The sequence below is a fragment of the Dendropsophus ebraccatus genome, chromosome 5, assembly GCF_027789765.1.
Source record: "Dendropsophus ebraccatus isolate aDenEbr1 chromosome 5, aDenEbr1.pat, whole genome shotgun sequence".
Classification (NCBI taxonomy): domain Eukaryota; kingdom Metazoa; phylum Chordata; class Amphibia; order Anura; family Hylidae; genus Dendropsophus; species Dendropsophus ebraccatus.
This window is the reverse complement of record NC_091458.1, coordinates 117,404,410-117,430,876: the sequence shown is the minus strand read 5'-3', so window position 1 is coordinate 117,430,876 and position 26,467 is coordinate 117,404,410. Positions and strand designations below refer to the sequence as shown.

The following is a 26,467-nucleotide window of genomic DNA, read 5'->3' as shown; positions in this document are numbered from 1 at the left end:
TACTAAGATGTCAAAAGGAAGGTCAGCAGAGTACAGCCAGGCAGAAAAACAAATTGCTGCCTCATAAGATGAATGGAGTCACAGAAACCCTACTTGGCAATAGAATAAACAAAAGGTATCACTGCAGTTATGCCAGTTTTCTTAAAAAAAAAAAAAAAAAAAAAAAAAGGAAAAAGAAAAGAAAACAGAGCTGAAGCACTGCTGTAACTTTTAGAAAAAGTTCATTAGTATCACTCAGACCGCTTCCTGTGCATTGAAAAATACTGTGATCAGTCAATATGCCATATGTCCCCCCCCCCAGTTTTTAAAAGTGCAAAAATGTAGGCTACGCTCAAAGTGCATTTTTGCTGTTCCTTTTGAAATATTATTTAAAAAAAAAAAAACAATGATGGAAACAATTTTTTTTTTAGTGTACACAAAATTATGGCTGACCAGGTTTTTCTATACTTTAAAATTAAACAGAGTGAAAGCGAAAAAATTAAACTAACATGATAACACAAGGGGAGATTTATCAAACATGGTGTAAAGTGAAACTGTCTCAGTTGCCCCTAGCAACCAATCAGATTCCACCTTTCATCCCTCGAAACTGTCTCAGTTGCCCCTAGCAACCAATCAGATTCCACCTTTCATCCCTCACAGACTCTTTGGAAAATGAAAGGTGGAATTTGATTGGTTGCTAGTAGGGATGGTCCGAACCCGCCGAGGTTCGGATTCCCTCTGTCTGCCCGCTCCGTGCAGCGGGCGGATACAGCGGTAGGACCGCCAGGAAAACTGGGATCCCAATTTTCTAGGCGGTCCTCAGGCTGTATCCACCCTCTCCACAGAGCGGGCAGACAGCGGGAATCAGATGCCGAGCGTTCGGGTTCAGCTATGGCTGTATCCCAGTTTTCCAGGCGTTCCTCCCGCTGGATCCGCCCGCTGCACGGAGCGGGCAGACAGAGGTAATTATTGCAGAGGGTTCGGGTTCATACGAACCCCGTCCGAACCAGGTTCGGACCATCCCAAGTTGCTAGGGGCAATGAGCCAGTTTCACTTTACACCAGTTCGATCAATCTCCCCAGTGGGTACAATGAGTGGCTGTATAATCGCAGTGTGACCCCAGTGGGTACAATGAGTGGCTGTATAATCGCAGTGTGACCCCAGTGGGTACAATGAGTGGCTGTATAATCGCAGTGTGACCCCAGTGGGTACAATGAGTGGCTGTATAATCGCAGTGTGACCCCAGTGGGTACAATGAGTGGCTGTATAATCGCAGTGTGACCCCAGTGGGTACAATGAGTGGCTGTATAATCGCAGTGTGACCCCAGTGGGTACAATGAGTGGCTGTATAATCGCAGTGTGACCCCAGTGGGTATAATGAGTGGTTGTATACATTTTTTCTAGTGGCCCTCGGTACAGGAATGTGCATTCTGCTCAGCATTCCTGTAGCGATGAAAGAAAAGGTATGCTTTATTCTTTTGGCCTGTCACATAAATCACAGCCCGAGGAAATGTTTCATGAATACACTGGGAACATTTCCGAGCATTTATGACAACCATAGCTTCACGCTCATTAGAGTTGTTGAGAAAACTTCACAAACTGTTCCATTTAGGGAGCCTTTACACAGACAGATTATCTGATTTTTGAAGCCAAAGCCAGGAACAGACTATAAACAGAGAACAGGTCATAAAGGAAAGCCTGAGAATTCTCTTCTTTCCAAATCCATTCCTCGCTTTGGCTTCAAAATTGTGTCAGATAAATCGGTGTGTGTAAAGGCACCTTAAGATGTCTGGGACTTCCAGAAATCCATGCACAAACTACGGAAACAATCCCATTCAGATTTACGGAATTGCTTTTTAGCTATAAAAATTTCTACCATACACCTGCTGTGTATGAAAATACTTTTAGGCCTTACGCACACATCCCGTTATCAAGTCCGTAATTGCGGATTCACAATTACATACTTTAGAAAGTGCCCGTTGATTTGTATTGGGCTATTCATGTGATCAGTAGATTACAAGTATGCAATGTCATGCGCAAAAAAAAAAAAAAAAAAAAGGATATGTCCTAGTGCAGACCCGTTTTTCTTTTTATGGATTCACCAATAGAAGTCAATTGGATCTGCTACTTTTTACATACTGTAACCCTATCGTCCACAATGGCAAACTGGTTACATCTTTAAAAAAAAAACACTAAACGTGTGCATGAGGCCTAAGACTTCACATGGAAGTGGCCTAAATAAAAACTTTGCCATTGGCCATTGCAGTCATGTCTTATCCCCTCAATAGTGTTTTAGTCCCTCACTTATCGCATTCTCTGCTTGCAGTCAGTGACAACACCTTCATTCTCTGAAAATGTGCTGATCACAAAGGAGCCGGCTACGTCTGCAATGTATTTTAGCCTCTGGAAGAAAACAATGAATACTTTTATTCCATTACTGCAACAAGAATTCTTGAAAATGTGGGGACATACAAAGTAAATTTTGAATGTTGCCAAAGTTTTCATTATACAATGAATAAACTCCATTTACATAATGCTGCAATAGCCCATTAAAGAGCATCTGTCACCAAAATGCAGTTCTCCGTCTTTGAAGCAATCATTATAGAATCATATGATAAATATATTCTGCACAATGGAACTGATTTTCTTCCAGTAACTTACACTGCAGCTGTCCTAAATTCTATATAACTCTGAGAGGAGAATCTGGCAGCTGATCGGTTGATCATGTGACTGTCCAGAGCCTCCAGACTATTTTAGAGACAACCATCTGACCCTGCTGACTTATTTACTTCAAAGTGAAAGTTACTGAAATTGTCAAAAAATAGACTCTAAAATGGTGCAATTCACAAAAAAGAAAAAAAAAAAAAAAAACTAACATAAAATACTGGCCAAACTCTAAAAATTTTAAGTGGCACGGTCGTTATAGAAAATCAACAGTAGATGTGATATAAAGCAAGTTTGCAATTTAAATTAATAATTTTTTTTAGTCATCATGGAAAACATGGCACTTTCTGCTTTCTGACTTTTTTTTTTCTCAAAGAGTCAGAAAACAAGAAGTCCTGTGTTTCCCAGGCCATCTGAGCGCTCACAGGGAGAAGGCAGTCATGTGATTGACAGACACACTGAGCCATGACTCTGTACTGGACGGAATTCCTGTGTTTAGTCTGTTTTGTTAATCAAGCACAAATCAGAAAATCGGCTTTAAATAGACTGGACCTGGATTTCTGGTAAGTTCAGCTTTGTTTTACAGCATGTTAACAGAAAAATAAAAAAAATAATGAATGTAAATTGCAATTTCATGCCGCTTAAATCATGGGCAGCAAAAGACAGGGTGTGTCCATTTTAAAACCTGGTTGGAGCAAGGTAACTAGTCATCAGGGCGGTCCCTAGTGGCTCCTCCCCATTCAACAGGCCTCGAATGACACAACTCTTCCCACCTATGTATTTTCAGAGAGATGGCACTCAATGCCAGCTGGGCGACTTTTTATAAACTATGATTCCTCGGAAACACACTAGCGTTTCAGAAAGGATGAATGAAAGTTTGCTGTATTACCAAATCCTGACTCCCTTTTATGCTGCCCATGGTTTACCCAGTTGATTCTATACATTTTTACATAGTGCTTGGGACTGAGCTAATCCTTTGGAAAGCAAAACGTAAGTATATAGTGATTCTGCGTGTCTCACAGTGGTCTTGTGCCACATACTGTTAAAGTCAGTGATAATGTTGGTATCTGGACATGTTAGTCCTGCTGTAAACAAGGGTCCATGGAGAGGTATACAGCATTGACACTGGAAGAGGCAAGAACTCTGGGCACATTTTTACATTGCCCAACCCCTTTAATTCTGATGCATTCTGGGCATGTTGACATCTGTTTTTTTCTGCAAAATGATCTGATAAGCAATAGGAGATAACATGCACAATGTACCACATTAGGCTAAAAGTGGAGAGAGTTTTTTGTTTTGTTTTTATACAGTGAGCACCACAATTCTACAAGGATGCATCTTCTTCTGGGACCAGCCCTCAGATTCCTTACTTTTAATGGCATACTGACGTTGAGGGTTGTTTTAACACTTGGCAGAACTGTACACCCCAGATTTGACTGCAGTGAATTGGCTGCAAAATTGCAAAAGAATTTTTTTGTGTATTTCCAATTAACTTGCTGCAAAGTTAACCCTTTGCAATACGGAGGGTGAAACCCACGGAAAACCAGCAGTGAATCCGTCAGTATTTGCAGTGGATTCTACAGCAAACTGGCAGCAGAATGATGTCATAGGAACACGACAGTTCAGATCTGTCCCTACATTGCCTCAGGCAGGGCTTTCTTTGCTGCACATTTCTAGACCAGTCATCTACTACAACTATTACATTTCTGCTCTATGTTACTCAATGGCCACATTGTATTGCTTTGCAGGGGAGCAATACTGGGTTTATTAATGTAAGCAGGCTAAAGACGTCCACCCCAGACGTTTCCTTTAGAGAATTCTAATAGTCAAAATTTGTAATCATTCCTTTTCTATTATATGTATGTATACTTCCACCAACTGATGTTTTACATCCACGTGTCACATTACTGCACTGTTGTATTTCAATCCTCACATTTGCTCTAACTTGCCTTGGCATTTTTGTCACAGTTAATTGCAAAGGCATTGTAAAAAGAATACATTTCCACTGCCAGAACCAGGCTGTTTCATATAGTTAAGGCTCTGACTAGTAAAGTGTTAGAGAGAAAGTACATTTATTCTCCAGCCATGGTCCACTGAGCTACAATAAAGCAGATCCAGGACTAAAAATCTAAATAGCCCCCAGACACATCGTGTAGAATACGCTCCAATTCTTTTATATAAGAAAGCTTTATACTTCAAATATGGACCATACGAAGACACAACAGATTAGGTCATGAGAGTTCCAAATGTAACTGCAGTATACAAAACGGCACTTATAGTCGCTCCAAACAGCCCATACACATAGGATTAAATATTATATAAGATTTTACTCTGATACGTACATTAATCTAATGTAAAGTTTACTTTTTAGTTCTATCACCTGCCTGATCTTACAATATGGCTTCTCACAAAGTACAGAGGACCCACCTTGCTGGGCCTATCACACATCTTATATTGGGATGCTTTCATATGCGCTGCCTCCAAGTCCAAACTAGTGTGTGTATATACATTAGATAGATAGATAGATAGATAGATAGATAGATAGATAGATAGATAGATAGATAGATAGAGAAAGAGAGAGAGACACTATTTCCCATATTACATCTCTCCTTCGGAAAGGGAATGTCACAAAAACTGCATATGAAGATATGGAGGAACCCTGTATATAAAACTGAATGCAATTCTAGTTCTCTCCATGCCATTATTAACCATCAGGTAAACACACATACACCTGATGTAAAAGTGAAATTGACTGAGAATAGGACTACAATCAATAGAGTGAAACGCAGTATAGCTTCCTCATACGAACACGGCATTGTCCAAATATCAAACCACACGGAGGGTTTAAGTTTAGCTACAGAACACTTCCTCTTAATGATGAAACTTCACCGCTAGACAAATGAGGAAGGGTCAGAGTCATTGGCTTCCAGAGAGTAACAGACAGCTGACAGAGAGGAGACACCGGCTTCTGTGCATACAACTGAGACGCAGCACATCCGCATAGGTTTTGATTACAAGGTGTCAGGATAAGAAACCACATTTACAAAAGGACAGAATTTCGATTTTATTGTAGACAATTTCTCAGTAGATTCCAGCTCTGATACCATTCACCTCCACTAGTTGGCAGTATTGTTACAGCCTAGACAACAGCGTCTTTTCTAAGCAGCTGTAATGGTTTTGCAGGGCTATGTAATCTTCTTGAGACATGACTTTAATGTTTCGAACAAAGAACAAATATAAATATTTATTTACAATTTCAAAATGAATTATTTGGGGGCCTGGAAACCCCCAGATGTAATAGCTGGATGGTCCTTTGTCGTTCTCATTACAGATGCTACAAAACTACAAAATATAAGGGAAATTTGCAAAAAACAGGTGTCATTTCGTAAAGGAAGGAGTAAAATGCTGTGAGAGAACTGTGCACTATACAGACACAGGTCTGGCTCCACAGATTACAGCTCCCAAATTGCTTTACAATACTGGAGAGATGGATGCTGCTGTTAAATTCTGAAATAAAATTGTTTTATGGCCCGCTAGCACAGACAGTCGGAGATGTGAGAGCACTGGAAGATCAAGTAGCAGATATACGGCCACAAATCTCCGCACTGCACACAAGGGGGAAGGAAGATTGTATTTATACTGTGGTGGCCGCCTCTCCCTCTTATGCGCTTTAACCTGTGTGTAGCATCCCAAAAAAGTGGCGCTCCCCCCAAAAAAATTCCAGAATGAGCCAGTCCCAGGTGGAGCAGGAACGGGTGATCTCCTCATCTCCGCATTCTTCTCACACCAGCACAAGTTGCTGAAACATTCATTTACACCAAGTAGCCAAACCAGAAGAGCAGCTTCGGCCAGACTCTGTTTCCGCTGCTCTTTTGTCTGAAGAAACGGTGGAGTTTCAGGACTCCAAGGAAAAGAACAGTAAACAAGTTGAGCACAAGGAAAAGCAAATGTTAGTTTTGCAAGGCAAGGAAGAGTGAAACCTGAATGTGAACCCACAGCAAGGATTATTACAGAGCAGCAGCGCCATGAGATGTGTACAAGATGAGGGGTCACACTGGGCACTAGGATTCGGTCACATCTTCAGGAGCTTTATTACCAGGGCTGAGTATACAAATCAAATGAGATCCCGCTGTGTATGAATGGGGATGAATCTAAGAGTTTACAGCCAGCAGAGAGAAATCAATGGCTTTACCATACAATAAAGAGTGGCATGCCTGTGCTTATAACTACAATAAAAACCACACATAGTAACCAATGAAGCCATAAATAGTAAACAAAGAAACCATAAATAGTAAACAACAGCATATAATTAGTGGGGGACAGATAGATAGATAGATAGATACTGTATATAGAGATAGAAGATACTGTATATAGAGATAGAAGATACTGTATATAGATAGATACTATATATAGATAGGTAGATACTGTATACAGAGATAGATAGATAGATAGATAGATAGATAGTCAGAGCAGATGGTACCCCTGGATCACAGCTACAAGTTAGTACTTCACATCACTGTATGGGGCTGCTGGGAGCAACCAATGTACTGGATGTGGGGGAGGGGCGATTATTAGGGTGTCAGGGGTGGAAAGTTGAATGTGCTGGGAGAACAAAGGCTTAGGGTGGGAGGCATCCTGCACTCTGGGCACTCACACACTGCAGGTCTCTATAGGAGTGTGTAAGAGGCCATTCTATCCAACAGGTTATGTGAGATGGGGCTCAGTACTGGTCTTACTGGCTCAGGCTATGGATGATACATGGCCAATGGTCCTCCACCAGGGGTGGCTGCTATCAGAGCCCATATACAAGGAGGTGCCCCCCAAATATGTCAGCATGACGTCATCAAACCATATAAACTTTGATCCATAAGAGTGATGAAAGTTTTCCATAGGGCGCAGTAATAATTGTCGCATCCCCCCCCTTACACACACATGTACCCCCGCATTACCTGTCCGGAAAGTGGCGGCACTCAGCACACACACGGCCAGGAGGGTACTCGCTGCCATCCCCCAAGATCCCACAGCAGCCTGATGAAGAGGAGATGCCCGGACCGGCCGGGTGCCACCTGTGGCTCTAGTGTCCTGGGGTATAGATGGTGCCCCTAGATGGGGGAGAGGATGGTGCCCCTAGATGGGGTATAGGTGGTCCCCCTAGTTGGGGTAGAGGATGCTCTTGCCGTCCCTGATCACACGCCGCGCCGCAGTCCCCCGGTCCCACAGTCCTCGTCACTCGGGCTGTGTCAGTACACGCAGGATCCCAGTAATAACGGCCAGGCACAATCCTGGAGAAGAAGCCGCAGCGGTGGGCAGGTGCTGTACACACAGGGAGGCTCCGTCCCGCAGCCGCTGCTCCCTCACACTGACTCTCTCCGGCAATCCCTGCTCTCAGCACAGCCTGCCTACGCGCGCTCCCGACACCAGGCGCGGGCACGGACAGACACTTTCCCGGCGGTGTGGACAGGACACGACGTGAGAGCCGCACAAAACTTTCCCAGGTGTCGCCTCCCACTCTCCTCTCACTTAATAACCGCGTATAATGTGCCAGTACATAGGAAGTGATGGCTGCTGAGCGGCGCCGGGCACCTTGTCACCGGGAGCTCTCTCACACCAGCGCCCGGTTATACACCTGCCCTCAGCCCGCTCTCCGTACGGGATATGAGCGGCAGGTGTCGGGCTGCGCGCTCCCGCGTTCCGGCAGGTGCCTACTCCTGCTGCGGCTGCTGCCGTCCTCCTTGCGGCGCTGCAGGACCTCGAGTAGCGGAGCAGCTGATCACGGCGTGAACGCTCTCACTCGTAGGGAACACTTAGTGCCCTTTCGTGTGTGCCCCCCTATCCTACTGTAACAATGGGACAGTCCCAGTGGTGACACTGCACCTGCACAGCATCTTCCACACATTCCGGGGGGTGGTAATTACTGTCGCTCACACGCTGTCCGGTCGGCTATGGGCGCTGTAGTTGCAGGAGTGGCAGCTCAGGAGATAAGGAGCTGCCAGGCTGCGGTGTAACGTCTGTGTAATCCTAAACAAGGATGGGCACATTCCTGACACTGCCCGTTGCCCGACACCACAGAGCCATCACACAGCGGCCCCTGCGCGCATTCCTGACACTGCCCGCTGCCAGACACCACAGAGAGCCATCACCCAGCGGCCCCTGCGCACATTCCTGTGGGGAGGCAGCGCTCTGGCGGCCATAGTCACCACAGGAAAGTTACTAGGTGAAAGCGCGGGCGCCGTGCCGGTGTATGAGCGGAATGTCCGCGGAGCGCTGGTGACTCACACAGTGTGACTGCAGTTTCGCTTTCACAGTCAGTGTCACCAGGGGAATGAGGTCACGCAGATCCCCCGGGTGGGGTTTTCCGGGTGGTGGCTGTGTGGAGGGATACTCCAGGTCATGTGGAAGCTGGGGGCTTTATCACCCACCAGCATGACCTCATGGGACTATACAGAGGGAGACACAGATATCCCATGTAGGGGACTTCTCACTATTCAGTGTCTGTCCATAGAGGGTAATGGGTGGGGAGCTGACAGCAAGGTCCCCGCAATGGGTGTAAGGGGCCCCAGCGGGAAACCAATAAGCAGGATGGAGGATGCTTAGGAGCATTCAGGTGTGTTAGCGCAACGCCAAAGGGAAAGACATCTTAGGGCGATATTATGCTGCGTTTACATGGAGCGATAATTCGCCCAATCGATCGTTTAGACGAATAAATGGTTAGAAAATTTGTAAGAAAAATCGTTATTGTGATCGTTTTTAACCCCTTAGGTGCTGCAGCTAGTTTGGTCCTTAATGACCAGGCTCATTTTTCAAAATCTGACCTGTCTCACTTTATGCGCTTATATGCTAGTGATTCTGGTCACTATTTTGTGTGTTTTTTTGTGAAAAACATCAAAATATCATGAAAAATTTATGAACTTTGAAATTTTCTGCTTCTAAAAGAGGAAGTCACAGTACATAAATTAGTTACTAAATTACATTACCATTATATGTTTTTTTTATTCTGGCATAATTTGGTAAACATATTTTACTTTTTTTGGGTGTTACGGGGCTTAGAAATTTATCACATTTAACACATTTTTGTGAGTTTCCAAAACTGATTTTTTTAGGGACCAGTTCTTTTTTTTTAAAATGGTTTTAGAAGGCTTGTATCCTGGAAACCCCCCTAAGTGACCACATTTTGGAAACTACACACCTTAAAGAATTAATCTAGGGGTATAATGAGCATTTTGACCCTACAGGGGCTGGAGGAAAGTATTTACCATTAGTCCGTAAAAAAATGGAAAATTTAAATTTTCCTATAATATATCAGTTTAGATTAAAGTTTCTCATTATGAAAAGGAACATGAGAGAAAAAGCACCCTAAAATCCGTATAGCAGGTTCTCCTGAGTAAAAAGGTACCCCATATGTGGGCATAAGCCACTGTATGGGCACACAGCAGGGCTCAGAAGGGAAGGAGCGTAAATTAGCTTTTTCAATGCAGATTTTGCTGAAGAAGTTTCTTAGCGCCCGGAGTGAAATACCTCCATAAGTTACTCCATTTAGGAAAGTGCACCCCTCAAAAAATGTATCTTGGGTTGTGGTGAGCATTTTGACCCCACAGGTATTAGAGGAAAGTATTCAAAATTGGACAGTAAAAATGAAAAACACAAATTTTTCCAATAATATGTTTGTTCAGTTAAAAATTTCTCAATTATACGAGGAACAGGAGAGAAAACGTACCCCAAAATTTGTAACGCAGGTTCTCCTGAGTACAACGGTACCCCGTATGTAGGCATAAACCCCTGTATGGGCACACAGCAGGGCTCAGAAGGGAAGGAGTGCCAATTAGCATTTCCAGTGCAGATTTTTCTGAAGAAGTTTCTGAGCGCCAGGTGCGCGTGCAGTGCCCCTGTAGTGTCAGTGAAGTGAACCCCTCCCATAAGTCACCCCATTTTGGAAAGTACACCCCTCAAAGAATTCATCTTGGAGTGTGGTGAGCATTTTGACCCCACAGGTATTAGAGGAAAGTATTCAAAATTGTCCAGTAAAAAGGAAAAACTAGAATTTTTTCAATAATATGTTCTTTTAATTAGAAATTTCTTAATTTGCCCGAGGAACAGGAGAGAAAATTCACCCCAAAATCTGTAACGCAGGTTCCTTCTGATAAGAATGGTACCCCATATGTGGGCATAATCCTCTGTATGGGCACACAGCGGGGCTCAGAAGGAAGGAAGCAAAAATGCAGCTAGTAACAGTTATCAGAATGGCGCAGTTACTAAAATAAAAAAAATGAGATTACAGGTAATCCGGAGGTGGTTACGGAAAACCTGCGGTGAAAAATCTGGGGTGGTTACGGGCAATGTGCAGTGGTTATGGACAACATGGGGTGGTTTCGGACAATCTGCGGTGGTTACAAACAACCTGCGGTGGTTACGAACAATCTGTGGTGGTTACGAACAATCTGGGGTGGTTACAAAAAATCTGGGGTGGTTACGGGCAATGTGCAGTGGTTACGGACAACATGGGGTGGTTTCGGACAATCTGCGGTGGTTACGAACAACCTGCGGTGGTTACAGACAATCTGGGGTGGTCACGGGCAATGTGCGGTGCTTACAGACAATCTGGGGTGGTTACGGGCAATGTCCAGTGGTTATGGACAACCTGCAGTGTTTACGGGCAACCTGTGGTGGTTACGGACAACATGGGGTGGTTACAAACAACCTGGGATGGTCACGGGCAATGTGCGGTGCTTACAGATGATCTCGGGTGGTTACAGGCAATGCCTAGTGGTTACGGACAACCTGCAGTGGTTACGGGCAACCTGAGGGGGTTCAGGCAACCTGCGGTGGTTACGGACAATCTGGGGTGGTTACGGACAACCTGGGGTGGGTACAGACAATTGGGTGGTTACGAACAACCTGGGATGGTCACGGGCAATGTGTGGTGCTTACACACAATCCGGGGTGGTTACGGGCAATGTGCAGTGGTTACGCGCAATGTCCAGTGGTTATGGACAACCTGCGGTGGTTACGGGCAACCTTAGGTGGTTCAGGCAACCTGCGGTGGTTACGGACAATCTGGGGTGGTTACGGACAATCTGGGGTGGTTACAGACAATCTGGGGTGGTTACAGACAATCTGGAGTGGTTACGGACAATCTGGGGTGGTTACGGATAATCTGGGGTGGTTGCGGACAATCTGGGGTGGTTACGGACAATCTGGGGTGGTTGCGGATAAACTGAAGTGCTTATAGGTACACTGGGGTGGGTACATTTAATTTGAGGTGGTTACGGAAATCTGGCGTGGTTATGGGCAATCTGAAGGGGGTCATTGGCAATTTGGGGTGGTTACAGGCAATGTGCGGTGGTTATGGGCAATCTGGGGGGTTACGTGTAATCTGGCGTGATTATGGGCAACCTGGGGCAGTTACGGGCAACCTGCAGTGGTTATGTGGTTATGAGTAATCTGGGGGGGGGGGGGTTACGGACGATCTGGGGTGGTTACAGACGATCTGGGTGTGGTTACAGATAATCTGGGGTGGTTACGGATAAACTGAAGTGCTTATAGGTAATCTGGGGTGGGTACATGTAATTTGGGTTGGTTACAGCATTCTGGCGTGGTTACGGTCAATCTGGAGGCACTGGCAATTTGGGGTGGTTATGGGCAACGTGTGGTAGTTACAGGCAACGTGCGGTAGTTACAGGCAACGTGCGGTAGTTACGGGCAATCTTCAGTGGGTACGTGCAATCTGGCGTGATTACGGGCAACCTGGGGCAGTTATTGGCAACCTGGGGTGGTTATGGGTAATTTGGGAGTAAACCGCAATTATTACTATAATAAAAAGTGTGTGTTTCATTTTATTTGTATGTTTTTCACTTTTTGTACACTTACACTTTTTTTTACCATATTACTATGATCACTGTGATATTTCTATCACAGTGATTATAGTTCAGTGACAGGGACCACATTGGTCCCTGTCACTTTACATTTTCTGAGTTTACTGCTTCTGAAGTGCATGCGGACTTCAGAAGCAGTCTGGACTCTGAAGAGGAAGGACCTCCCTGGACCATGTGAGTATAGGGGGGGGGGGGGTAGAGGGGCGACATGCGGGGGGGCACGCTTCACTTTTTATCCCGTCACCAATGATTTATAGTGACAGGGGATAAAAACTGCACTGGGTACAAGTGATCAGCGGTATATATCGCAGATCGCTTGTACAGGGGCCACACCGGGTGGTCCCCGATCACTGCCCCATGCTCTCCGGTGGCGGAGAGAATGGGGTTTTGATTATATTTTTTTCTTTTCCATCACTGTGAACAGACATAGTCTGTTCACAGTGATGAGGCGGCCATCTTGGATGTGATGGCCGCCCGGGGAGGGGAGGGTTAGTGACTGGGCAACTAGGGGATTAATCTAGGGGAAGGGGGGACACATTATTCATCTCCCCTCACCGTGAATTCACGGTGAGGGGAGATGAAAGTCAGCAGCCAAGCCAGTAATGCCCGTTACCGGTGGCTGCCGCTATAACGTTAATAGCGGCGATCGCCAGTACGGGGGCCGGCCGGGACAGACCCCACACACTGCCCCGACCCCTCAGCTACCTCCGGTAGCTGGGGGGACGGGGTAGGGGCCTTAACGGTGCCGCAGCCTTATTCTCTGCCATTGTAGTAAAAAGCTGATGGCAGCAGAATAAGGGCCCTTAGTGACCGCTGTAAAAAGCTGTATCGGCGGTCACTAAGATCGCTTAAGCCCATCTTTCACATAGGGTGAATCTTTGAAAGACTGTTTACACAAAGTGATCTGCGAATTTTAAGCGGACGGCGATTTGAGAACATGTTGAAAGATCAAAATGAACGATTTCTCGCTCGTCGCTTAATCGTTCGCTGTGTTTACACGGAACGATTATCGCTCAAATGCAATTGTTATTGTGAAAATTCAAATGATAATTCGTTCCGTGTAAACGCAGCATTACACGGAGTGATTATCTGCTGAATCAGGCCCATTCAAGCAGATATCGCTTTGTGTAATAAGGACAATGAAGAGCTGATCATCAGCTGATCGTTGTCTTTTAGAATTTAAAAAAATCATCAGCTGCGCATTGCTCAATGTAATGCTGCGTTTACATGGAGTGATAATTCATCCAATTAATTGTTTAACAATTTTGAAGCAACAATTTGATTTTTAGAACAATCAGCAATTAGACGAAGAGAAAATTTATTTAAAAAATCATCATTGCGATCGTTTTAAGATCGTTTAAGCCCATCTCACACATAGGGTGAATCTGTGAAAGACTGTTTACTCAAATCGATCTGCGAATTTTTTGAGAACATGTTGAAAGATCAAAATGAATGTTTTCTCGCTCGTCGCTTGATCATTCGCTGTGTTCTACACTAGCCGATTATAGCTTAAATGCGATCGTTTTGTGTAAACGCACCATTATAGTGATGCACTGCCAATGACTGTGTAAAGAAAATAATAAAAATTATACTTACCTGTCCAGGCTTCCTGGTGTACTTCTGCCTTTTCCTGCTCACTGCTGAAGCTTCTGAGGCTGTGTCTGAGGTGACCGGCCACTCAGCCAATCACGGGCTGTTGCGCTGTCATGTCTCGATCAGTGATTGGCTGAGCATCCTGTCACTTCAAAAACAGAGCCAGGTATGGGGAAAATGCAGCAGGACATTGGAAAGGGTGGGGAGGTTACTATATAAAGCAAGGCTGCATGGACATCATTAAAGATATCTGTGCAGACCTTGCATCACGATAATTGAGCTGTATAATATTCTCTGTAAGCGAGCGCCAATATAGCAGTTTGGCTCTTGCCTAACCAGCGCATCGGGCTGCATAATTCAGCCCTTAGAAAAGCAATTGTTGCTTCTCATCTATCTGGTAAGGGTTATAAGGCCACCTCCAAACAATCTGAAATCCATTGATTAGATGACCTAGCAAATTCACCCCAAGGTCAGAACATGCAATGCTTTGGGAAATTGCAAAAAAAAAAAATACAAGCTACAACTGAGACTCTACAGGCCTCAGTCAGTGTGTCAAAGGAGTATATGGGTATCAGAAAAAAACTATCCCCTCAACACATACAACTGATATAGTGTCATCACAGTAGCGGCTGCGGTGTGGTGCTGCTTGCTTCCCCACTGACAGGAAGTGGCTTAAATGATTTGAGTGGGTGACGGCTTAGAGAGAAGATTTATAACAGAAGGAAACGTATTTGTCACATAACGTATATTAAAAAGTTTCTTATAGTTGCTTGTACTATTGATCTATACAAAGTTTGATAAAATGACAGGGTCAAGTAATTGGTGTGCTCAGAGCAACCAATCACTAATCAGTTTTTAGCTCTGGTAAAATGAAAGCTGAGCTGTGATTGGTTACTATGGGCAGTATACACCAGTTTCTATGTTACACACTATGATAAATCTGGGCCTATGTCTTTTGAACAGATAAGACCGTGGAGATGTTTGACCATAACGCATAGCTTTGGGGAACACAACTTATCAGCACAAACACATTATACCAGCTGTCAAGCACGATAGTGGAGGGGTGAGGATTTGGACTTGTTTTGCTCCACAGGACCTGGGCACCATGCAGTCATGGGGTTGACCATGAACTTCTTTGTATACGTGTTTAATGCGACTCTTTACCCCCAATCTGACCCTCCAAATCGGCTCATACCTTTGGATAGCTGCTTTTAATCCATGATCTGTCCCGGGGTTAGTTTGGCAGGTGATGCAGTTATTGTCCTGAAAAACAACTTTTAAACTTTCAGCCCTGTGTCACACTGGCGTGGCCTTGAGTGTCTGTGCATTACGCTGTCACACCCTCTCTGTCCCTCCTCCCCACCCTCTTCATCATAAGGAATGCTGCAGCAGGATTTCTTCTATTCCTCACTTGTCTGAACACTGCACAGGTGCCTTAACGATCCAGCCCATGTGCCATGCTCACACAGGTGATGAATAGTAGAAAATCTGCCTGGAGCATTCCTAATGATGAGGAGGGACAGAGAGGGTGTGCCAGCCTAATGCATAGACACTCTAGGCCACGCCAGTTTGACACACGCAAGTTTTAAAGTTGCTTTTCAGGACAATAACTGCATCACCTGCCAAACGGACCCCAGGACAGATCTTGGAGTAAAAGCAGCTATCTGAAGGTACAAGTAGTTTGGGGGGGCAGATTGTGGGTATAAAGTCACTTAACCCTTAGACCACCCAGGGTGTATAGTTACGCCATGGAAGTCTGTCCCCAGATGACCTAGGGCGTAACTGTACGCCCTGGGTGTTTCTCCAGCTATGAAGCGTGCTCCAGAGCGGAGCGCGCTTCATAGCAGGTGGGGGCCGGCTGCAATCAGCAGCCGGGACCTCACCGGTAATGACACGCTGCAGCAATCGCGCTGCCGCGTGTCATTAACTCCTTAAACGCTGCGATCGCGGCGTTTGAGTGTAAGTGACAGGGAGAGTCCCCTGTCACTTACCGATCGGGACCACCGCAGTGTGACTGCGGGGGTCCCGATCGGTAAAACGGACTGCCAGAGGTCTCTTACCTGCCTCCCTGCGGTCCGATCGGCGATCTGCTGCACTAAGCCTGCACAGGCAGGCTCAATGAGCAGATCGCCGATAACACTGATCAATGCTATGCCTATGGCATAGCAATGATCAGTGTAAAAATCAAAGTACTGTATGTAAAAGTCCCCCAAAGGGACTTCAAATGTGTAAAAAAAAAAAGTTAAAATCACTAACACACAACCCCAAAACCCCTACCCCAATAAAAGTTGAAATCACCCCCCTTTCCCATTATATAAATAAAACATATAAAAATAAATAAACAAATAAACATATAATATACCGTAGCGTGCGTAATTGTCCAATCTATTAAAATATAACAGTCGTCATTGCGAACGGAGAGCGGCGTACACGAAAAGAGGGAGAAAAGTGCGCGGATACCTAGGAAGATAAAGGGAGTCTGTCATGAGTTTTATGCTGCCTGACCAACAGGCAGCATAAAATCCTGCAAGGTTTCCTCATCAAGTGTTTTTTTTTTTAATAAAATGCTGCACTATTTAAGAAAATAACTGGGGTTGACATTTATCAAGGCTGGCGTACGAGTACAGCAGTCTTAAATAAAGCCCCACTCCTTTTCTCCTCTTAGTACAGCCGTCAGACCCTGCGCCTGGTGCAGGCATTGCTGAACAAATCTACTGCAAATCTGCCCCTTTCCCGTGGCGTACACCAGGGCCGCATGATGATAAATCTCCCCTTTAGACATTGGAAAAGTGGGAATCTCTGCCTAGCTTCTCCCCGCTTGGCTTGTTTGACAGCCAGTCTTGGTTAACCCCCTCCCCCTCAGCTATTTTTGACACGTTTGTAACTCCTTAACTTTTAACTTTTTATAAGTATTTTTATTTTCTATTTACAGAGCCACACAAGGGCTTTTTTTTACAATTACTTTTGAAAGACACCTTTCATTCTACCATAAAATATGCTGTGAAACTAAAATGGGGGGGGGGGGGGGGTGGAACAGTTCTGCAACTTTTGAGGAATTAAATTTTTACACTGTTCACTTGCAATAAAACTGATGTTACCTTTATTCTGTAAGTCAGTACAATTACAGTGATTCCCAATTTACATGTGTTATTTTACTAACTTCAAATATTTATTCCAACCTCGGGTATTTTTTTTTATCTTTTTAGAAAACAGTGCTCACTGAAATAACTTTATCAAGCAGCCATCCAATCACAGCTCAGCATTTATTCTACCAGAGCTCATAAATGTTTGAACACTTCCCCCAACTGTCGCCCATATGTCTGCATTATTATTGCCCATGAGGATGCCTGGCAGGGTTCCTGATCAGGCTATGGTAGGCATTCTCCCTTGTCTCCTAGTTGCAATGTGCCAAAAAGTCTCCAACATAAGCTTCTCTAAGCACTGTCTATGGACCTAATCTTCCATAGAAGCTTTCCTCCAATCCAAACCACCAGAGATGTATGAAGTGTTGCAGATTTAAGGACAGGTGTGCAAATAACAATACTGACAAAAAACACCACAAATCGGACCATTTAGTAAATAAATTTTTGGCAACAATGTTAATAACAAAAATAACACCACTTTTCATTAATTACGCCATCATTTTCTTTGATACATCTAAGTGAATTCATAATGGTGTTACCTTTTTGTATACTTGTCGGAATATCTTGCTCTTCCAGTTTGTGTAGCTTTATATTATTGGGTTATTGTAACGTGGCTGTTATTCTCATGGACACAACCACCCCATTTATACATCTCTAGATAACCATAAAAGAAGTTAAGGTGTGGTAGAAAAATGGTTGAGACAGAAAGACAAAGAAAGCTAACATCTCTCCGGTGAAACTATAGAAGGATTATTATGTGGAGCTATTTTCCTTCAGACATTATTTCCCCATTGATTCAGATGATCAAACAATGCCATGCTTTGATCCAGCTATGGGTAACATTGTACTCAAAATGCAAGTAGCTCCACCTTTGTTTTCACTAAGGTTTGTCACTTATTTAGCTAGTGTCATTTCAGGCAGGTGTGTTTGCTGGGACAATGTACGGCCTGTTTGTTTGTCGCTTAATAGTGACTGTGTCTAAACTGTATAATTAATACTGCAGAATTGTGGTTTTATGAAGGTTTATTATCTGGTATTAATCTAGAGTTTCTTTGCCATGATATTCAATAAACATCTCAAAATTAGAATTTTTTTTTTATAAATGCTTGAACATATGGTCTGAGGAATCACTAAAAATGCCATAGATGTAACAAGCCTTGATCTTTCTAAGAACTAAATAGCAAGACACTACTGCGACACGTCTGTTCTCTCTCATTGGTCAGAAAACTCAGCTATATAGACACTGAAGTATGTAATGTTTCCTAGATTTTTATTTTTATAATAAAAGTTACCTAATTTTACCAAAATAGCTCTGTTCTTCTATTAACCCCTTCATGTCAGCTATATGCTATATGTTTTCCAATTGTCGATATCCTGTGCAGTTGGAATGTGTATATGTATACAGTGGTACCTTGGTTAAAGAGTAACTTGGTTTAAGAGCGTTTGGTTTAAAAGCTCACAGTTTTTCAAAATTGTGACTTGGTTTAAGAGCATTGCTTTGGTTTAACAGCTCCCAGTACTGGGTGGGAGCACGAGTGGGGGAGGGGCATGGTCTGCACAGTGGGGTCTACAGCACTGTACTCTGACCCAGGAAGTCTCCCCCACCTTCCAAATCATGGCAGATCTACTTCAGGCTGGGGCTTACATCAGGGGGCAGGACGGTGGAGGTAATTTCTTCATAGCTCTTCATACCCCTCTCCCCCCAGACAGAAAGAGCTGCTATACTGTGAATAATAAATGATCATTTTTGGGGTGTGGAACCAATTGTCTGCATTTCTATGATTTCTTATGGGAAAATTTGCTTTGGTTTAAGAGTAAATTTGGATTGCAAGCTTAGTCCCGGAACCAATTATGCTCGTAATCCAAGGCACCACTATATATATATATATATATATATATATATATATATATATATATATATATATATATATTGTAGGGATCTTCCCGGGGGATGGTGTGTTAGGACACAGTTCAGGCAGCAAACTTGGACTTAAAAATAGCTTTGGTGTTTATTTATAGCATAAACGGTCCAGCAACATAAATACAGCAACACCGTGCATTGATAATAAAACAAAACAAAAAGGTCTTGCCCGTCTGGGCACTTACTAACACAGGTCACCTAACTGTCACTTCCATAGGCGGTATCGTGGAGTGTGAATAGGCCCCAGCAGTGATAGAACTCCTTGCTCCCAGGAAACACAGCCTGGCTGAGAGCAATCTCCTCTAGCTCTGTGGAGCTTTTACCCTGCTGCAGGCTTAACAAGGCACACCTGCCTGCAACACCCGAACTGGACCGGGGGAGGGGAATGGCAGGTCCCACTACCAACCTACCCACCATTCCAGTAAATCCAGGCCCGGAACATGGAAAAAAACCCTCAGCAGCATAACACTGCTGAGTGACAGATCTCACCTGGATTCACCATCTCACCATATGCCTTAGCCTGGGTGAGATGTACCTCCCCTCAAATACTTCTCCAGTGACATGTCTACAATATATATATATATATATATATATATATACAGTGGTACCTTGGTTTAAGAGTAACTTGGTTTAAGAGCTCACAGTTTTTAAAAATTATGACTTGGTTTGAGAGCATTGCTTTGGTTTAAGAGCTCCCTGCACTGGGTGGGAGGGCGAGTGGAGGAGGGGCATGGTCTGCATAGCGGGGTCTACAGCACTGTACTCTGACCCAGGAAGTCTCCCTCACCTTTCAAATCATAGCAGATCCACTTCAGGCTGGGGCTCACATCGGGGGACAGGACTGTGGAGGTAATCTCTCCATAGCTGTAACCCCTCTCTACCCGGACAGAGAGTGATGCATGTATGTGCCCACATATGTCCTGTTCATTCCTTCATGCTCCCTGCAGTCTCTGTCCGCCCTTGTGTTTCCCATCCTCTCCATTACTGTACAGTAACTTATAATATCACATATTCAGCTGTTTCTGAATGTTTGTTTCATTTGTTTTACATGTTATTCAGAATAATAAATCGTTATTTTTGGGGTGTGGAACCAATTGCCTGCATCTGTATGATTTCTTATTGGAAAATTTGCTTTGATTTAAGAGTGGATTTGGATTACAAGCACGGTCCCGGAACGAATTATGCTCGTAATCCAAGGCACCACTGTATATATGTGTATATATATATATATATATATATATATATATATATATATATATATATATATAGACTGCGTGGAGGGGACTAAAAGCATCTAACCTGCTGATATGTCCCTATTATGAAGGTGAGAATGAAGGTGATTATCTTACTTTGATCCTTGGCGCAGTTTTCAGAAACTTTGTAGTCTATTAGTTACATAAATGAGGCGGTTTGGTGCACCATCAATCCATCACAGTCGCCCCGCCCCTTCTTAATATTAATTTTGCTCTGTGCAATGGTGAGCACCGTAGTGACGTTTCCCCAACGTCACTAGAGGGATGGATCTGTGCACTGGAGTTGGTAGATGCTTCTAACCTACTGTTAGTTTCCCTTTAATGTGTGCAGTGCTGCTTCAGTGCTGCTGTTTGAGCAGCTGCACTTTCTCATCTGCTTACTGTCTCCACAGGTGCCAGCAGGCAGTACAATGATAGACACCATCGATCACGCTAATGTCTGCCATTAAAGGAGAAGTCATGCTTAAACTAAAAAAATTCTATTGCAGACAGGGGGGGTGCGGGAACATAATAAAGAATAAATACTTACCCATCCCCATGTCCCTGCAGGTTTGCCTCACCAGCTCCCTAACTACCACCAGGCTCAGGTTTCTCCCGGGGTCTGGAAAGGGCACAGTCAGCCAGTCAGTAACTGCAGCAGTATCCCGCCCCAGACACTTCTGAGCTGGGTTGTGACTCGGCATCGGGAGATCTAGAAGGCAGGTGGGGGTCAGGGAGTGGTGACCCTGCACTGTGGGGGCATTGGGACGGATAGGTATTCATTCTTTTATATGTTCCCCATTTGCCTGCAATGTATTTTTTTGTTTTGGCCTGATGTCTGTCAGTATAAATAATCTAAGATTGCTAATATAATTCCCCTAGAGGGGAATTATATTTGTCCAAAGTATTCAAATGTAATGATATTGTGCCTCGATAGTGAACAGCATAAGCAAAAAGAGAAAGAAATGCTTATTTGTTTTATCACAAACCCTCATGGTGCGTTTACACAGACAGATTTAAATATGTAAAAGAAGGGTCCGTGGAGTCTCAGTTACGAGTCTCAAAACACGGGAATAGCCAGATATCCCTCCAGGGGAGGGAAGCCTATTGCCAAGGGGTACCTCCCAGTGGGGAGTTCACCCAACCACCCTGATACGTAGCCCCTTAAGTCCCACTTGGTTGCGAGTATTGGAGCATAAATAAGGAAATACCAGGGTGGCCCCTTTTACGTCAAAGTCTAACTCTGTGGCGAGTATTGCGACATGACAAGGGTTTACCAAGGCAGGCATCCATCCACAGACGATCGTTTCGAGGTAGTTGCCCCTCGTCAGTATAGAGTAGGATTCTGGTTAACAGGGGCAATGAAAAATAGACCAACAAAACACAGTGATCGCTGAGCTCAGACAGATTTATCTGACAGACTTTTGGTGCCAAAGCCAGGAACAGACTATAAACAGGGAACAGGTCATAAAGGAAAGGCTGAGATTTCTCCTCTTTTCAAATCCATTCCTGGACTTGGCTTCCAAAATATGTCTGATAAATCTGCCTGTGTAAATGCACCATCAGGTAAAAAAAATAAAAGTTTACAACAGAGTTATGGCCTTCAGAAGAAGAGGAGGAATACATGTAGAGAATTGCTTCAGTGTGACCTGAACATTTGTGCATCAATAGCCTTTGGTTATGGAGGGGTTAATTTTAGATGAATAAGTATATCAATGTATGTGGTTAGCATTATTTAATCAAGTGCCCTAAAGGTGTGTTTACATATACACTTGTTATATTGTGTACCTTCAACAGTGTCTCCAATCTGTAGTAGTAGTACCATAATGCCCCTATAACAGGGACCCACACAATCTCTAATATAAAAATATCAGAGTTTTCTCATAAGTGACTTGATGACCCCATAATTGTGCAGTATAAAAGCCCAGCAAAATGGCAAATTGGCCCCGTAATGGAGATGGATTGGTAGATGCTGTACTTGTCTTGCAGAAAATGAAGGGCCAGATGTCTGCCACATTCTCTTTCTGTGCTAGAGATCTGCACTGGAGAAAAAAGATCTTGGCCAGAAGGGAGGTATTGATTATTGATCTATCTTGTACTGAGAGAGTAGTGTGGCATATGTGGCATACAGTTGGCATGTCCTGATTAAACATTGAATAGGAGCTGTAGCTTTTTTTGTACACATACATAGTGCTAGAACTTTGCTTCCTTGAAACTTTGCAATTTACAATAGATATGGAAGAGTGGGTTTCTCAGATTTGGCTAGCATCCCTTGTCAGTTCTCTAAACATCCCTACATGGCTGTAAAATGAGATTTTGCCTCTATTGCAATATGTCACTGTTTGTTCTGACTGGTGATGCACTAGAGAAGATGCTTGGCAGACTAAGTGCTTTTTTTCTGCAGAACCTGTCCAACTTTAATGTAAAGGTATGGGGCAAATTACATTTCTCCAATCATTTTTGGTGATGCTAGCGGTAGTTTTATCTCTCAGCTTTCTGCTGTGGTAATAGACTAGGGGTATTTTACATACAGTACCCAGCTTTGTTTAAATTATGTTTTTATTAAGGTTTTTTTTTATAAGGCTTAAAAGAAGACAAACATTTAGGTAATAAAGTACCTAGTGATAAGATAATCCTGCCCAAGCTGTGGATCACTTCAAGATGCAAGTTAGTTCCTCATTAGAGATGAGCGAACCTCAAGCATGCTGGAGTTCATCTGAACCTGGGCATGCGGCATTTGATTACTGGTGGCTGAAGAAGTTGGATGCAGCCTTAGGGAGTCCTAGAAAACATGGATGCAGCCTATGGCAGTGTGTCAGTACAGTAGTGCAAAGATTTCAGTAGCACAGTTTCAGAACTCCCGGCATCATAAAGAAGGATGGTGTCAGGAGTTCTAAATTCCAGGAAATCAATCAATATATATAGGTGTACCTGATCTGCAAGCATGCATTCATACCCAAACCAGTGATGAGTGGGCCCAAAAAATGCCACAAAAACATTCCCCAGACCACACCGCTGCCACCACCAGCTTATGTTTTTCCAGAAATGGTTGCGGGGCAATCCTTTGCCAGGCAGTGAGGGTCCATATATAATACAGCAGCGAAAATAAAACCTTTTTCTGCTGATACAAGTTCATTAGCAGAGGTGCAGTGGCCATCTTGCTTTGGAGCCCTATAGGCAGTACGGTTCACAAAACTGTATGGTTGCCCCCTGGCTCATTTTTGCAGTAAGCTGCTCCACTGTAGCATGATAGTCTGCTCTCATTCACCTTTCTAGATGACATTCACCTCTCACATGAATGGCACATAGTGCTCCACAGTTTCCATTTCAGTAATGCAGAATGTGGCCATTTGCCCACTCACAATACACTTTCACCACTGCAGCAAACAGTTAACAACCTGCACAGCCCCTTAGCCAGAAAGCTTAGTCAGTAATGCGCATGAGCTCAACCTGGCATGGTTACATCAATGTGAACTTCCTGTGGCCACGGGTGTCCTCTCTGTGGACTTTGTTACAGGAACCATTTAAGGCAAGCCTGGGATAAGTATATATGTCCTAAGATAATAAGGTAGAAAATACTGAAAGGGAAGACTAGGTGGACCAAGTGGTCTTTCTCTGTCAACAATCTTCTATATTTTCCAGGGAGACAAAACTAGTGAAAACAAAGTAACATGTCTTTTAAGATTCTACTATCTCTAATCAAACACAGATCCATCCATACGTATGTCTGCATGAGATGCTTCTGCTTACCCTGCTCTGTACTAATGAGGGCCAATAACCCCACCTCAGCTGTCTGCAGATAAATATTTTTTCCCTTTTGGAGATATTTTTGTTCTGAAACTCCTAGCTGGAGTGAAACATTGACTTAAAGGGAAATCCATCTTTTCTAGACTGTATGAAAGCTACTTTACATATTCTTACTCCTCGCCTATTCACTTTTTCGGTACTCATTGCCAGCCCACCACCAATCGTTGCAGAGACATGCCCAAACTATGTGCCAAAGACAAGCTTCCATAAAGTAGTATTTATAGGCTTTATCTACTGTAGTTTACTTTACTAATTTGCATTCTATTGTAAGCTGTTATAACCTTGCTAAACAATTCCAGCGTTACATATCTTGCTATACAGTATGTTTTAGTACTCTCTATTTTAGGTCTTTAGATTGAGCTCCATAGTGAAGCACCCAGCAGATTGAAATGCTGGGCAACAATGTTTAATCATCATAGTTATGTAGCTACAAAAATAGCCGTTTTGTTGAGAGGCTGTGACTCATGGCCAGACTTATAAGACTTGTCTGGGTGCCACTTTGTCTTATTTGCTGACATTGCTGTCACTGGTTCAATATATACTAAATATGAGAAGTAGCATCTGTATCTCCATGAGTATAGATATAGTAGAGATATGGGATGATGCTACTTTAAGACATAAGATTAATTATTAATAGTGAAAGTATCCTAATTCCAGATGAATAAGCAAGAAACCATCACTAAAGTTTGCCATCATTTCTCCTATCACAGCAGTAATGCACCAAAATAAACTAGTCCAATGTCCGCCCCAGTATAGGACCAGAGAAGCATTTTATTTATATGATAATAAACACAGCTTCAGTCTCCGTGTACTGCCACAGGTAGCAGAACTGTCGTTTGCAAAGCACTGCAGGATATTCTGTAGCTACAGGGTTAAGTACAAGAAGGAATTCAATTACAGAGTGAATGGTTAGCTAGTGGAATAGAAGAATAACAATGTGACTTTGCAAGGTGCCAGCCCCACTAGGGCTACTGAAAAGGCAACGCCTGAACTGATTGTTACATTAATAGGTAATAACAGGGCTCTATTGTAATGTATCATCAGCTCTATTGTTTGTGGCTATAGCCAGGATAGTTGTATTCTGAATAGAGATTCTCTTGGCAGTACTCCTGTAAATGCAAGGTAATGGTTCCAAGCAACAGGAGGTCACATCTGACTTGATTGTAACTCTTTATGGGTACTCTCCCTTTGCTTTTTTTTCCTTTAAGAAAGACATTTCTTTTAGAAAAGATTCAAGCAGTTTTACAGTTTTGCAGTAGTCATAAAGTACAGCTGAATGCTGCGTTTTCTGCATTTAACTTGACTCTGAGGGCTTGTTTATATGGTAAATAAGAAGGTTGCATTACAAAGCCAAGCTTGCCAAGTGTCAGTTACAGTACGCTCTGAAGCTGGAAGGACTAGCTTCGCATTCACATGGGGGAGGGGGAAGAATGAGTATTAATTTAAAAGTCAATTCCTTACAACCTGAAAAGGCACATTAATTGCTCCGCACATCACAATTGCATTTTATAATCTATTTTCAAAATTGAGAGAGAATGATTATGCGGCAGTGCCGTTACATTCCTTGTCATGTTCCTGTCAGAACAGAAAATAATCAGCATCACATGATGTAGTTTCACAAGAGAGCAACATTTCATTTGCAAACAAGTAACATCTACTTTTATTAGATAAATGTGTGAAAGAACTAGCCCCGTATTGTCTTCATTTACCTCTATGTATTCTTTTCCTTTGGTTATTTAGTATTATAAGTGTTTAAGTGGAATAGTACTCGGACATGTGGAAAACTGATTGTTGAAACAGGGATTCTCAAATCCTACAAACTGCCTCGAGCAAAGATGCTAAGAGGGTATCATTATGCACTCTAAATGTAATGTAATCTTATTAGGTTAGAACTCTGTTTCTGGCCACCAGGTATATTATCAGCACAAAGAGCCTTCTAATAATTGTGCTTGGAACGCTGGATTTCGCCTAACAACAAGTATACACGCCAATGTTGTTAGATTATGGCTTAGTATGAAGGCATCTAACATGTTGTGTGTGAATCCCAAACAGACAAAATGTCTCTATAACCAAGGCTGGCCTTAGGGTCCTATTAGATAAAATGATTTTTCGTTTACACCGATGAATGATAAACTATTCCAAACAAGCGCTTTTGTAAACGACCTGAAATCATTTACCATAATACACAGAATGATAATATTTTATGCATATAGGCCTCCCCTGCAAGACCTAAAATCATTATAATAGGTGTGAAAGGGA

General features: G+C 43.3%; 1 protein-coding gene across 2 annotated transcripts in view; it reads right to left on the bottom strand.

Moving 5' to 3' along the window:
• The window catches only part of ALCAM (activated leukocyte cell adhesion molecule), an 82,086-nt gene extending 73,388 nt beyond the window's left edge, over positions 1 to 8,698 (bottom strand). The window contains exon 1 of one of the 2 annotated variants that reach the window (XM_069971094.1): positions 7,593 to 8,698. In XM_069971094.1, coding sequence (XP_069827195.1) covers positions 7,593 to 7,650 — 58 coding nt within the window. In that variant the 5' untranslated portion in view covers positions 7,651 to 8,698. The remainder of the gene's footprint in view (positions 1 to 7,592) is intronic. The other variant, XM_069971092.1, reaches the window with a different exon arrangement.
• Between the last annotated feature and the right edge of the window lie 17,769 nt (positions 8,699 to 26,467).